This window comes from Cyprinodon variegatus, unplaced genomic scaffold, assembly GCF_000732505.1.
Source record: "Cyprinodon variegatus isolate N-32 unplaced genomic scaffold, C_variegatus-1.0 Scaffold150, whole genome shotgun sequence".
Classification (NCBI taxonomy): Eukaryota; Metazoa; Chordata; class Actinopteri; order Cyprinodontiformes; family Cyprinodontidae; genus Cyprinodon; species Cyprinodon variegatus.
Window position 1 is genome coordinate 838,198 of NW_015150603.1, and position 12,162 is coordinate 850,359.

A 12,162-nucleotide genomic window follows, 5' to 3' on the forward strand; every position below is an offset into this window, starting at 1 on the left:
ACAAAAAAAAAAACAACTAAAGTTTTATGTATGAGATTTGAATAAAAATTTGTTAATGTTAAATGACTGTTTGATTCATTTTTCTTTGCATTCCTTTATCTGCTTTCTGGATGTTACCACAGAAGGATTCCTGTGGTTGCATTAAAGTTCCAGTTCATTTCATCTTTACACAGTCCTTATACCTCATAATCTAGATTATTTCTTGTCATCTTAAATGAGATTAAGGTTTTTAAATCAAATCTGTGCCTTATATCAAATAACGTACCACATGTAGCAGTCTATTCCAATAGGTACTGTATTAGGAGGTTTTGTATTATCTTTAGGAAACCTTTTATGTCTACTTTGGGTCTGTGTCTAACAAAGATGGATTGGTATAGCTTGTTTGCACTAGTTCTAACTTTAACAGTGTGTTTTATTTATCCATTTTTACTACCTATCCCACTTTGCATATGTGGCTCTTGTATTTTAAGTTGATTATTTCAGTTTTTTATTTGATTTATGTTCTGACTTATAGACATTGTCAGTATTATTTGAAATGTAATTGTTTCTTGATCTTTCTATTATTCTTTTTGAAAAGCATTTTTTTTTATGTAGGTTATTTAAATTAAAGTGCATTCTAAGCAGAGGTATTGACTAGCTAATGATATTTGATTTACTATTTAAAATGATGTAATAAGAGAGAACAGAATATAAAGTTCACGCAAAATCTGGTATTTTAAATACTAAAATAATACAAAATAATAACAGAAAAAAAGATTAGGCAACAAGATACTGTTTCCATATTTTTTCTTCCATTATAAACCAAGTCATACACAACAAAATATACATGTTAAAAACTGTGAAGTAGCTCCATTGAAAATATCTGTTTCAAGGTCATGTTTGGAACATTTTCTCTCTCTGGACTTGCCCAAGTTTTCATCTCCTGGTCCTTCCATAACATTACGGAACATGGTGACAGCAGGAAATAAACAAAGGGGACCTGTCCTGTTGTTACACAAGCAACAGGCATAATGAAACCCCCTCTGTTTTCCAGTCCTGAAGCCGACATAAGAAGACAGTGTTTTAGAAAGATATTTTTTGTTTTAGATATTTAAGGTTGGTTCTAATTTTATTAGAAAAGATTATACTGACTCTAAAACAAACATATGTTTCACCCTCTTTAGATATTTTCCCCATAGATGTCTGTCAGCAAGCATTCTCTTCATTGGAAGATGCAAAAAATATATGGTAGATGACGTTATCCTTATTGACTGCTGTCTTCAACAGGTTTCAGTCCTGGACCAATCCCCACCTCAGTCCAAACAGGTTAGCCATTTCTCAAACAAAAACAACTTAATTAATTCACTATCCTTGTCCTCATGATTTTTACACACAGACATCTGGGAGCAAGTTGCATTTAACATGAGTTATTAGGGTCAGAGGTTAAATGCAGATGAAGATTGTCAGTTTTGTCTTGTTTTTTTTTTTACCCCATATTTTAAGTCACCATTTCCATCTCAGTTTATGTATATGTGTGCAGTGGTCTTGTACTCTTGATTTAGTGAAAGATGTTCAAATGTGTGAGTACGGAAGGGCACAAAATTGTGTTAGTCTAATTCTGTTACAGAAAGCTCAGCAAGAGGCTTTAATAAAAGTGAAATGACTTTAATTGTTACCTTGCTCTCCAGCAAAGTTTCCATGGGATCTAATGACATTTTTTCCGATTGTTAGGCATAATTACTGACCATGCAAAGAGAAAGAACAGAATAGCGGTTGTTTACTTATTGATGTCAAGCCTGAGGTGAGGACACTGCTTATAGAAAGAGGTTAAGTGGCCTGGATCATAATATCGTCTCCTGCCTCGGATACTATCTCTGCCTGATAAGATAGCTGACACATTTATATCTCCGCCTCCTCACTCTCGCTCTGTTGCACACCACAGGTGAAGAGGATAGAGTTGCACTGACCTCCTTTGATACAACTTCACAAAGTATTGTTGTCCAAGCCAGTTTTTACCTCTTCCTGTTCCATGCCTTCCACCTCCTTTTAGCTCACTAGCCTGTTTAGAGAGCTCATACTTAGGATTTAATTGTTTTATCTCCTCTACCAACTGGTTTGATTTTGTCTATTTTGCTCGCTGTAGCTTAGTCCCTGAAAGGGTTGGTTTGCTTATATCTACTGTAGCACTACTTACTGTTTGAGGACAGACAGCAAAATCTGCCCAAGTTACTTCTTAAAACAGGTAGTATCTGATTTATCTATGCAACTGTAGTAGGAGTTCAAAATATTGTGTTAAATTCTGCTTTGCACAACTCCTTTCAAAGTTATTAATATTCTTTGTGCATCATCTTATTTGATGCATTACAATCTCCCCCTTCAAAATATTTTATTCGAATATTATGTGATGGAGTTGACTAACATAAATAAGAGCTAATTGTGAGTTGAAAGGACAAATATATTTTAAAAATAATAAAAAAAAAAACAGAAAAAACTTTCCTGTATTTTGCTTCTTTCATTTTTCCATTAAATTTGACCATCCTCCAAAGTCAAAAGCATGGTACTGGTGCTATTTTTTTTTTTTAACACTAGGTAGAAAAAGCCATTGTGTTTTAGAGAAATGTGCATTGTCAGCTTTCTGACTAACAGCATTCTATATGAACGCCATGTTTTCTTTCACCAGAGCTCCTATCACATGTTTGTTGGCTCTCCTATACCTGGCCTGTTTTTGACTGCATAAAGTGATTTCTCTAAGCTCTTTCCTAACAATAGATTGTGTTTAAGCAATATTTAAATTGACTGGCATGTTTTAGTAGTTTTGCAGGTTTGTCATACATACTCTTTCCATTTTCTGATTTTTCATGGAATAGTACTTTAATGTTTGGGATAGTGTTTTGCAACCTAAACCTGTTTGAAATTGTCTTTAACTTCAACTTTTTAATGAACCTTTAATGAATATTTAATGAAATATCAGCTGTGCTGCTGCCATCAACACCTTTGTTTACAGATGTTGGAGATTGGCCTGTTTTTCAGTGTAGTCCTGTTTCTCTGACTCTGACTAGCTGGATGTGTGCTCTCCTCATCCTCTGGCATTAGAGTTGGCTTGGAGCTCGTCTGCCTGGCTGTGTGTTTCCTGGACAGGGCCACATTTTACAGTTGCCTTTTGTATTTCTGCTTCTTTCTGTATGTCTGCTTCTTTTTAATTGAACCCCAGTCGGCCTTGGCATATGGCCGCTCACACTGAGTCTGATTCTGCTGGAGGTTTCTTCCTGTTAAAGGTAGTTTTTCCTCTCCACTGTTGCTACAAGCATGCTTATTGTGAGAGATTGCCTTTGAGTCAATGAGTTGATGCAGTCAACTGGTTTTCCTTAGATAGAAAACTTTAAATCAATTTGACTATAAGATCTGGTGGAATTGTAAAATGCCTTGAGATGACATGTGTTGTGAATTGGCGCTCTATAAATAAACTGAATTTAATTAATTATAGGCATACCTGTAGTTTATTAGCTGAGTTCCTTATTATGGTTTCTCCTTATAAATGACATCCACCTAATACATTGTAATCTGTTTGGCGATTTCTCAGGGCACTTTATTGCTCTTAGTTTTCTTTAAAGATATATAACAAAGCGATAAATGAAAACACATTGAGTATTTTTTAAATGCTTATTTTTAAATCTTACAACATTCTCCTCCTACAGCCTCTCAATTATGCCCTAATTTGTTTTGTTCTATTTCTGATGGCGTAATATATCTAAATCCCAATTAATTGTAAAAAGGTTGAATGAGGTGCCAAACAAATCTGACCTAGATATTCCTGCATAGTTAAGCTGTTGGTTAGGAAAACAGGATAAACCAACATAACTACCAACCACAAGAACGGCAAACACTTCTTGTTTGGGTTCACTGTTTCTGGTCTCCAATTAAAGCTCTTGTGTAGAGCGCATTTCATTTCCGACCCCTGCTTGGCTTTCATGAAACTAAACTCCAGGGCTGATAAATAATACATACCCTGTGCGGTGCTGGCTGATCACTGGAGCTTTGTCAGCTGTATAAGTGGTGAAAGGCGACATAATCTTCCCACATTAAGATCTGGACTGAGATTGAGACACATATTAAGGACCTGGAGACGCACTCAGTTGGAAGACAACTTAAGTTTCCTAGAAGCAGCATGTTAAATCCCCAGCAGCAAGGTGAGCTCCTCCTGCATGATCACCCTCCAGTATTTGGGAAGCCGTGGTACTGGCAGCGCAGCAGCAGCACCATGGAGAGCACCCGCAGCCTGGCACTGGTCATAATGGAGATGCGCGACGAGATCAAGAAGCTGGAGGAGGAGAACCGAGAGCTGCGAGGGGAATGTGGTCAGCATTCAGCAACAGGAGGAGAAGCCAGCAAGGAGTCCATCCCTGTAAAAAAGGAAATATTGGAAAATCCTTATGGCAACCTGAGAAGGAATACGTCTGCGCCCGTCCTAGAGGGACAATACAAGGGTAGGGGCTTTAAGTTTTAGGCAAAAGTGCTTTGTAAACATCCAAAGTTTGGTTCTTTGAATTTTAATAGTGCATTAGAATATCTTAAATACTATTTTTAGTATTTATTCTTTCATTTACTTCCCGATGTATGCTATCTATGCAGGCAGACACAAAAATCAATTTAGGTTTGGCCATATCCTGGGCCATTCTTAGCTATGCATATGATTTGATCTTGAATATTTCCCAGTAGCTCTAGCTAAGTTTATCTCTTGTCTGAAGGAGAAGTTTTCACAGCTTCAAGCCATTAACAGGTTTCCACCCCTATTTGGATGCAGCTGTGTGTAAAATTTTAATTTATTCCCCTTTTTAGCAAAAGTGTAAAGTAAAAGTGTTATCGAGCCAGAGTGTATTTCACAAGAAAATGTCTAATGGCTTTGTTACAACCGCATCTTTTTCCTCTTCACATGCTTCCATAATTACCCAATAGGTGAAGAGCACAGTTAAAAGTGCTTAAAAGTGAACTGTGAATCTCTGCAGATATTTCAGTGTAATCAATGTCATGTTGGGATTTTTTTAACCACCAAAAATCTGTTAATTTACCTCAGATTTATTTATCTTACAAACATGGTAATAGTCCCAATGTCTTTAAAACAAAAAAAATCATTGACACGTGGCTGTATAACTATTGGTTTGAAGTAGAAAAAAAAATAAAATAAAAAAGTGCTTACCGCAATAGTTACCTTTTCTTCTTGTTTTTTTCTTTGCTACAAGAAAATACTGCCATGACTGTACGAAGGTACTCCACAACCTCCAAACCCCCTGAACTGACAGAAAGAGATCGTAGAATTGACAAGAGCCTACAAAGTAACTCAGGTTGGGACAGACTACATGAAGACGTGTTTGGAGAAGAAGAGGATACCAACAGCCAGCACTCTCTGAAGGATTTCATCCATAAAAACAGGTACAAAGCCCATCCACAAGAGTTGCATGAAAAGCCACAACCATGTTGTGGCTACATTGGAATGATTCTTGTGATTTTTCTTTTCTTTTAGAGCCAAAGTAAAGACTGTGACCTTCCTTCTGCCAGTTGATGATATTTACACCAGCCGGCCTGTTCTGACCAAACACCAAGAGGAGTCCAAATTCACTGGCCTGGCTTCAATAGCCGAGACCGATTCTTGAAAAACACTTAAAAATCTTGGGACGCATCACTGGTAGAGATTGAAAGTACAAACTGGAACTCTGCAGCCTCATTTTTTTTCTTGCCCTCCTTAACTAGGTCACTTTAGATTGGGCTCCTAATGAGTAAGTAAGCAAACCGATTTTTATCACACCTGACCAAGAAACTGGAGTCTCTGATTACAGGTGTTATTTTCATTTGGCCATGGCAATCTATGCCTTGTCAACAGTGATGAGACACGGGCCCCACTGCAGAAAGGATCAGGTTTCCAGACTCCTCTCCCGGCCTGGGCTGTGGTTTCAGGGTGACACGTGTGGCAGTCCTTTCAGACTCAGCTGTGGTTGCTAACTCAGGCCATGGAAGTAATGTCCCATTTTTTATTTATTTATTCCTTTTTTCTTTACAAAGTAAACTTAAAACATATAGCCAAGATAAACTGTGACTCCTATATTTCATTGTTCCTAAAGATTTGCTATAACCCACCTAAATTTGAAAGGCTTAAACGGGTCAGCAGCAAATTGTGTCCATGATCAGGAAGCTTTTTCAAAAATAACTTATGCATATTATCCGAATTTTACAATTTAAAATCTAAAAATAAAATATAAAATGATTGGTTTCCTTAAAAAAACTGAGTCACATGTTTTTTTTTCTAAATCAGAATATTTTTGTTGTTAGTATAAATAAGGATTTTTAATGTTCCTTAATGTGTATGTCTTTCACTGAAATTAGAACTTTACAAAGTATTTAGATTCTAGTTGTTTAAAAAACAAGAGGTTTATATTAGGCTCAAACCTGAACATATTGCTATGTGGTTTTTGTAGGATATAGTCTTCTATTATAAGACACAACAGTTTGTGATATCAAAGAAATTCTGCTTTGGTTTAAAGACATTTTCTATATCTAAAGGAATATACACTATGAATTCTGTTAGAGTATTTGCTAGAATGTCTGGTGAATAACCTTGGAGTAAATATATCATCACATCTAATTAAAAAAATAGTACAAGTTGGCCTAGTCAAGTTTCTTGTTACGGTGGCTGGATTTAGTAAAGTCCATTTTACATATGGTCTTACTGAAGCAAGTAATCAGAACAGGTCCAATCCAATATATTTATCTATTAGACAAAAAATAATAATTTGGGGGACAAAGATACATGGTTATCTAAATACTTTGCAAATAAAAATGGATAAATCAGTGACAGCTTGGATTGATACTGAATGTTAGTCCTGGTACTGAAAATTAAGACACTGAAAATCTAAACACTGAAATTTCAAACATGGAAAATGCAATAACTGGAAATTAAATGTGATTTTGGCCGCTGGCGGGTGGGGCTAGTTTACTATGCTACCAGCTAAGCTCTAATAAGGTTTTTTTTTTTTTTATTCACTGGAGTAAATTCTTAAACAACATAAAGACAGCAGTCATTACAGAAATGGTCTTTAAATAAGACATAAATAGGCCCAGTAATAAAGCAATGTGTATAAATTTACTTGGGCTTTGGCATTTCATCAATCATTCTAAAAAAAGGATTTTTTTAAGAGGTTGATTCAGGGCAGGCTTTTAAAAGCTGCTGCATCACTTTTTTCCCCATCAAAAGACTATATTTTAAAATAGACCCCCCTCCCCCCCAAAAAAATATTAATTAATTAATTAATTAATAAACAACAAACAAATAGCTAATTTTCATTTTATTTAAATAATCTGATGGAAACGTTAAATCCTGTATTTTCTACAAAAAACAGGGACTGGATCAATGACCAACCTCAATACCAAAGAAAACAAAAAGAAAAAGGTAAATATTGTTTCATCTGACTTAGGTTAACTTTTACCAAATATTATTAAAGAGTGAAACAAAATCATTTTAGATTGTTTGTGAATGGAATATGAATGTATTTTATTATTCATCAGTAAACAAAATTGGGTGCTCCATAAAAAAATTAAAAGGCTAATTTAGAAATATACAAAGATAGGAAAAAAGGTATTTAAAAAGAAAACATAAGAATAGGAGACTGTAGAAGGAAAAAAAAAAAACTGTCACTCTGAATGACCGCTATTGTCATTAACAAAACAACTTTGAGATAACCCTAAACATGCTCATCTCACTTAATATTTCCAAAAAGAAAATACATATTGTTCAGCAAGATTTTAACATTATAAAGTGTAATTTGTTTAAGATTTGCCTGATAACACCCTTCAGTTTGCCAAAAAAAAAATCTTGAACCAAACTTTTTTGACTTTTTAACCTTTTGTCCAAATAACTAGAAGTAGGGCTGCAACTAACGATTATTTAGCAAATCGATTAATCTGTTGATTATTTTTTCGATTGATCAATTAATAATGATTAATTAAAGAAGACTTTGAGCGAAACTTAACCAGGTGAAACTTAAAGTTTTCCACTTCAGTTCTGGATAGAGTATAATGACAGATGAAAAGTTTTTGATCTTAAATGCAAAATGTTATGTTTTTTTTTTTACAATTTTGGTACAAATGCTGCGAAAGGTGGTTTTCTCTGTCAACTAAAGACATGTTTTAAAGTCTCTATACTCCATCTAACGATTGATTACTAAATTAGTTGATTATTTAATTAATCGATAAATCCGATTAATTGTTTCAGCCTTAATGGAAGGAATCGCTTTTTTAAAAAGCATAATCCTAAAAGCTTTTATAAAGAGTTGTAGTTGTAAGTTTTTTTTAAATCTGGGTCACTAGGAAGGATTTTTATATTATTTTTGAAAACTTAGCATTTGTCTAGGAAAATTGAAAATGCAGATTCTTTAATCTCCTAAAGAGATTTTTTTTTTTTTTTTGGCACAACTCTGAAAACCAAGAACTTCTTGAAATGTCTTAATTTGTCAAGAAATAACTTAATATTCTGAAAATGTTTAAAACACTGCTATTATGTCTCCTCTCTTCCTGAGAAGTCAGAACTGTCTTCCATCAAATGAATGAGTCAAAAGAATACCAGTAAATCAGAACTGAAATGAAAACTAGTTATACCCTCTGCTGGTCAGAGGTGGAAGTTAAGGAAGATGCCAGAGGAATAAACTCCTCTCAACAGTAATTCTAGATTTTAAATCAACGGTCCACTGAAAAAAAAAAAAAAAAAATCCATCAAATTTACTTTAAAAAAAAAAGTGAAAAAGCTAAAACAAATACAAAACAAAATTGATAAAGTAAAAAAATACAGCATGCAGTTTAAAAGCATATTTATCAGTAACCAAAATGAATCATGTGACAATGGTATATGGTGTGCTAAATCAGAGCTTATGTTTGGTACTGATGTTAAACCCAAGTAAACTCCGTTCTGTTTAGAAATCCAGGGGAATGTGTTGCAAACAGCCATTTGTCTAAATTTAAAAATGTCTCACTTTTAAGCGTTTAAACACCAAAGCAACATGTATAATATACTGGTTAAATAGTACTTTGTTTGTCACTGATAAATGAGATAAGACCCAACAGAACAGCCAGTAAACTGTTAATACCATTAACTGTTTTACAGTGCATCAATGGCAGCCACATCAAAAATTGATCTAAGGGCTACATGAAAGCCTCCAATTTTCCCTGTTAGACGATTCTGTTCCGGAACTGTCTAGTTTCATTTTTGACTAAGAGCTATGTAACAATTAAAGGCACCAACCATAAACAAAATGGAAAGCAATGGCTGTGTGTGCACTGTTTAATAATAAAGCAGTATTATGAGGTAGGGTAAGAGGTGAGATTTAGGTCCGTAAAGAGGCCTGCAGAGCTTTCATGTCCTTCAGCAGCCTCAGGTTTTTTTTGCTTCTCTCTCCTGGCTGAGCTTTAGTTGATGTTGCAGGGCGCCCCCTGGTGACAGGTCTTTCTTCTGTTCGACTGCTTTTTCTAGATTTAACCTCCTTTCTTAACTTTGTAATCTGCGGCACAAAGAAGAAGACATTCAGATGACACTAACAAAAACTTTGAATAGAATAATAGTCATTTCTCACCTGTGATTTACAGTTACAGAGCTTACTGATCTGCTCTCCTTTCCTCTCCATTCTCAACAAAAGCCTCTCCTGCTCCCTTTGAAGCTTTTTTCTTTCCTCTTCAGAGATGCTCTCCTCCGCCTGCCTCATCAACTCAGCCTGCTGCCTATAATATATAAATATAGAGTGACCCTTTGTATTTTACCAAACACAAATGCAAACCAAGTACATTTGCAAGCTAGCTCACAAACTCATGAAGCGCAGCTCCTCCTGTAGGGCTTGTAGCAGCTCAGATAGCTCCTCTCCACCAGTGGATGATGAGGTAGATGAACTTTCTGAATGGATGCTTGTTTCAGAGCGATTTGCATCGAGAGACAGGACATGTCTGTTGCAGAGATGAGGCTGATGTCGTTTTAGAAGGGACAATACTGCCTGAACGTTGGCTCTGACAGAGTGGCTGCGGTCCACTGACTGGGAACCAAGAGAGTTAAAGACAAACAGTCAAGCGCAGGGTGCGACAATTTCGATCATTTCATTCTAATCGTGAGCATGTATAAGTGTAGAAGGTACCGTTCCAGTGACAAATGGTACATCTTTTAGGCTCAGTCGATAGTGAGGTTCTGTGTATTTTCTAGAAGACCTCTGTGAAGAAACATTAAATGATTAGGAAAAAACAGAAAAAAGTCAGTACTGCAACTAAACATATGTTGTAACGTCAGGTAATCAAGTGACCTATCTTTTTAGCTACAAGCTGAAGTTATTGCAAAAAGGCCAACATATGATGGCTGAAGTGTTGCTTTGGATAATGGCTGGTTAAAAATGTTGGTTTTAAAAGCTTAAAGAAACCCTTTATTGCGCAGTAATTGAGGTGAGATTTGCACCGCGCAGAATGGAAGAGAGAGTTGTAGTTAGCATGCAAATCCATCCATGAGTGTAGAAGCAAGAACTTTTTCACTGAAAGGTTGCAGTAAAGTGTGGCATCAAAGGATTCTTGAAAAACAAGCTCATTACCTTTGAGCTGGACTTCTTCTCTTTGGATTGTCTGACAGACTGATGTGGGGAAACTGACTGCAACAGGATCCTGTTGGCCTCCAAACCTGTCTGTAGCTGAAGTTTGTAAAAGAAAACATTAAATAAACAAAAAAGTAAAAACAAACATATGAAAAGTAAGTGACATTGTTTTTATGTGTGAAAAGAAGGTTAGCTTGTCATTAAAAAAAGAAATATCTGCTTTCTTTACAATCCAAAGAGCATTTTTAAATTGAGTCCAGCGAATAAAACTCATTTGGAGCCACAAACATTACATGACATTTTTTTAAAGAGAGAAAAAAAGAACTTATATTTAAGAAATACCTACCAAAGATTTGTCCTTTTTTAAAACATTCACCATGCTTTTTACATTTTAAGGTTTTGAAATTGAGGAAAAAACTGGTGAAAAGAAAATAAATACGATTCCAATCGGTTGCTAAAAGTTTTTTAAATTCTGTTAAAAAACCCACATTTTTTCCCACTGAAAAAAAATAATCTGTTCCATTTAGAGCCAATTAATTTAGGAACTTCAACACAACTAGTCGGTGGAGAAAATGCTCATCAGAATATTTCCCGGCATTTTTTAATATATATACTTTGGGTTTCCCCAAAGATTAGCTGGCTTTTCATCATTTTTTTGTTGCCAAAGTGATGAAGAGCCATTTTCAAGTGTCTAAAGAGCCACTTTTGGCTCCAGAAACAAAGGTTGCAGACCTTTGCTAGAGGGTCAAAATAATAAAATTCTAAAAGAACAAGAAAGTAATCAAATATTACTACCTGGTTGGCCTTTTCCTGAATGAGCCTCCTTTGATGTTCCTCCTCTAACAGCTTTCTCTCCAACTCACAGATCTTCATCTGAAATGCAAAACAGTCACCATCACTATGTAGCTGATAATAAGATGTTTGGTAACTTTCTCATAAAACTAAGGTCTATCTCAGGGGTAACCAATTAAAAATCAGCGGGGTCCGAATAAAGAAAATCATAAACCAGTAAAGGTCCGGAGACATTTTTCATTATAATCAGTTACTTTAAACAGAATTTAACACTGAAATAAAATGAGGTGTTTATGCATCCATGTTATACATTGGATTTTTAAATAAATAAATTTTTCCACTTTAAGATCTAAAGAGTTTTTTGAAATAGAGAACAATAATCTTTCAGTTTGGTATATAGACAATTTCCTGATTTACATATTTTATAAAACACCTGAACTTTTTTTTTTCTTTATGGATTAATGAGAGCAGTGGTCTTTAGGCTGCCCTGCAAGGCTCTAAACCTGGGTTTGAATGGAGACAAAGCCATTCTCAAGTCATTCCAGGCTCATTTGTGAGCTTATATACCTATTCCCAAAAACTAAGACCGTTTAATTAAATGATTGGATGCAAACTATTAGTACTTTAACATACCAGGAAACAGATTTCTCATCTCGATCAAAATATTTATTTTATACTAAGAGGCTTAAAAGTTTCATCAAATCCAGTTAAAACGCCCAAGAGCGCCTCTCATAACTTCAAAAGAAACTTCTCATCTCAGACAAATGAGGAGATTCTGAGTTTGGAAGCA

General features: G+C 35.2%; 2 protein-coding genes across 2 annotated transcripts in view; one reads left to right on the forward strand and one right to left on the reverse strand.

Annotated features, from left to right (window-relative positions):
- The first annotated feature begins 4,068 nt into the window (after positions 1-4,068).
- On the forward strand, positions 4,069-6,168 carry LOC107086370. Its single transcript, XM_015377262.1, has 3 exons — positions 4,069-4,463; positions 5,217-5,406; positions 5,498-6,168. The coding sequence occupies exons 1-3, from the start codon at positions 4,145-4,147 to the stop codon at positions 5,625-5,627; spliced, it is 639 nt and encodes a 212-aa protein (XP_015232748.1). The 5' UTR covers positions 4,069-4,144; the 3' UTR covers positions 5,628-6,168.
- A 2,633-nt stretch (positions 6,169-8,801) lies between these two features.
- LOC107086367 (centrosomal protein of 57 kDa-like) overlaps positions 8,802-12,162 on the reverse strand; it is a 6,415-nt gene continuing 3,054 nt past the window's right edge. Inside the window, exons 6-11 of the mRNA XM_015377258.1 lie at positions 11,376-11,453; positions 10,581-10,676; positions 10,140-10,211; positions 9,817-10,040; positions 9,591-9,735; positions 8,802-9,518 (exon numbers count right to left, since the gene is read on the reverse strand). Coding sequence (XP_015232744.1) covers positions 9,345-9,518; positions 9,591-9,735; positions 9,817-10,040; positions 10,140-10,211; positions 10,581-10,676; positions 11,376-11,453 — 789 coding nt within the window. The 3' untranslated portion in view covers positions 8,802-9,344. The remainder of the gene's footprint in view (positions 9,519-9,590; positions 9,736-9,816; positions 10,041-10,139; positions 10,212-10,580; positions 10,677-11,375; positions 11,454-12,162) is intronic.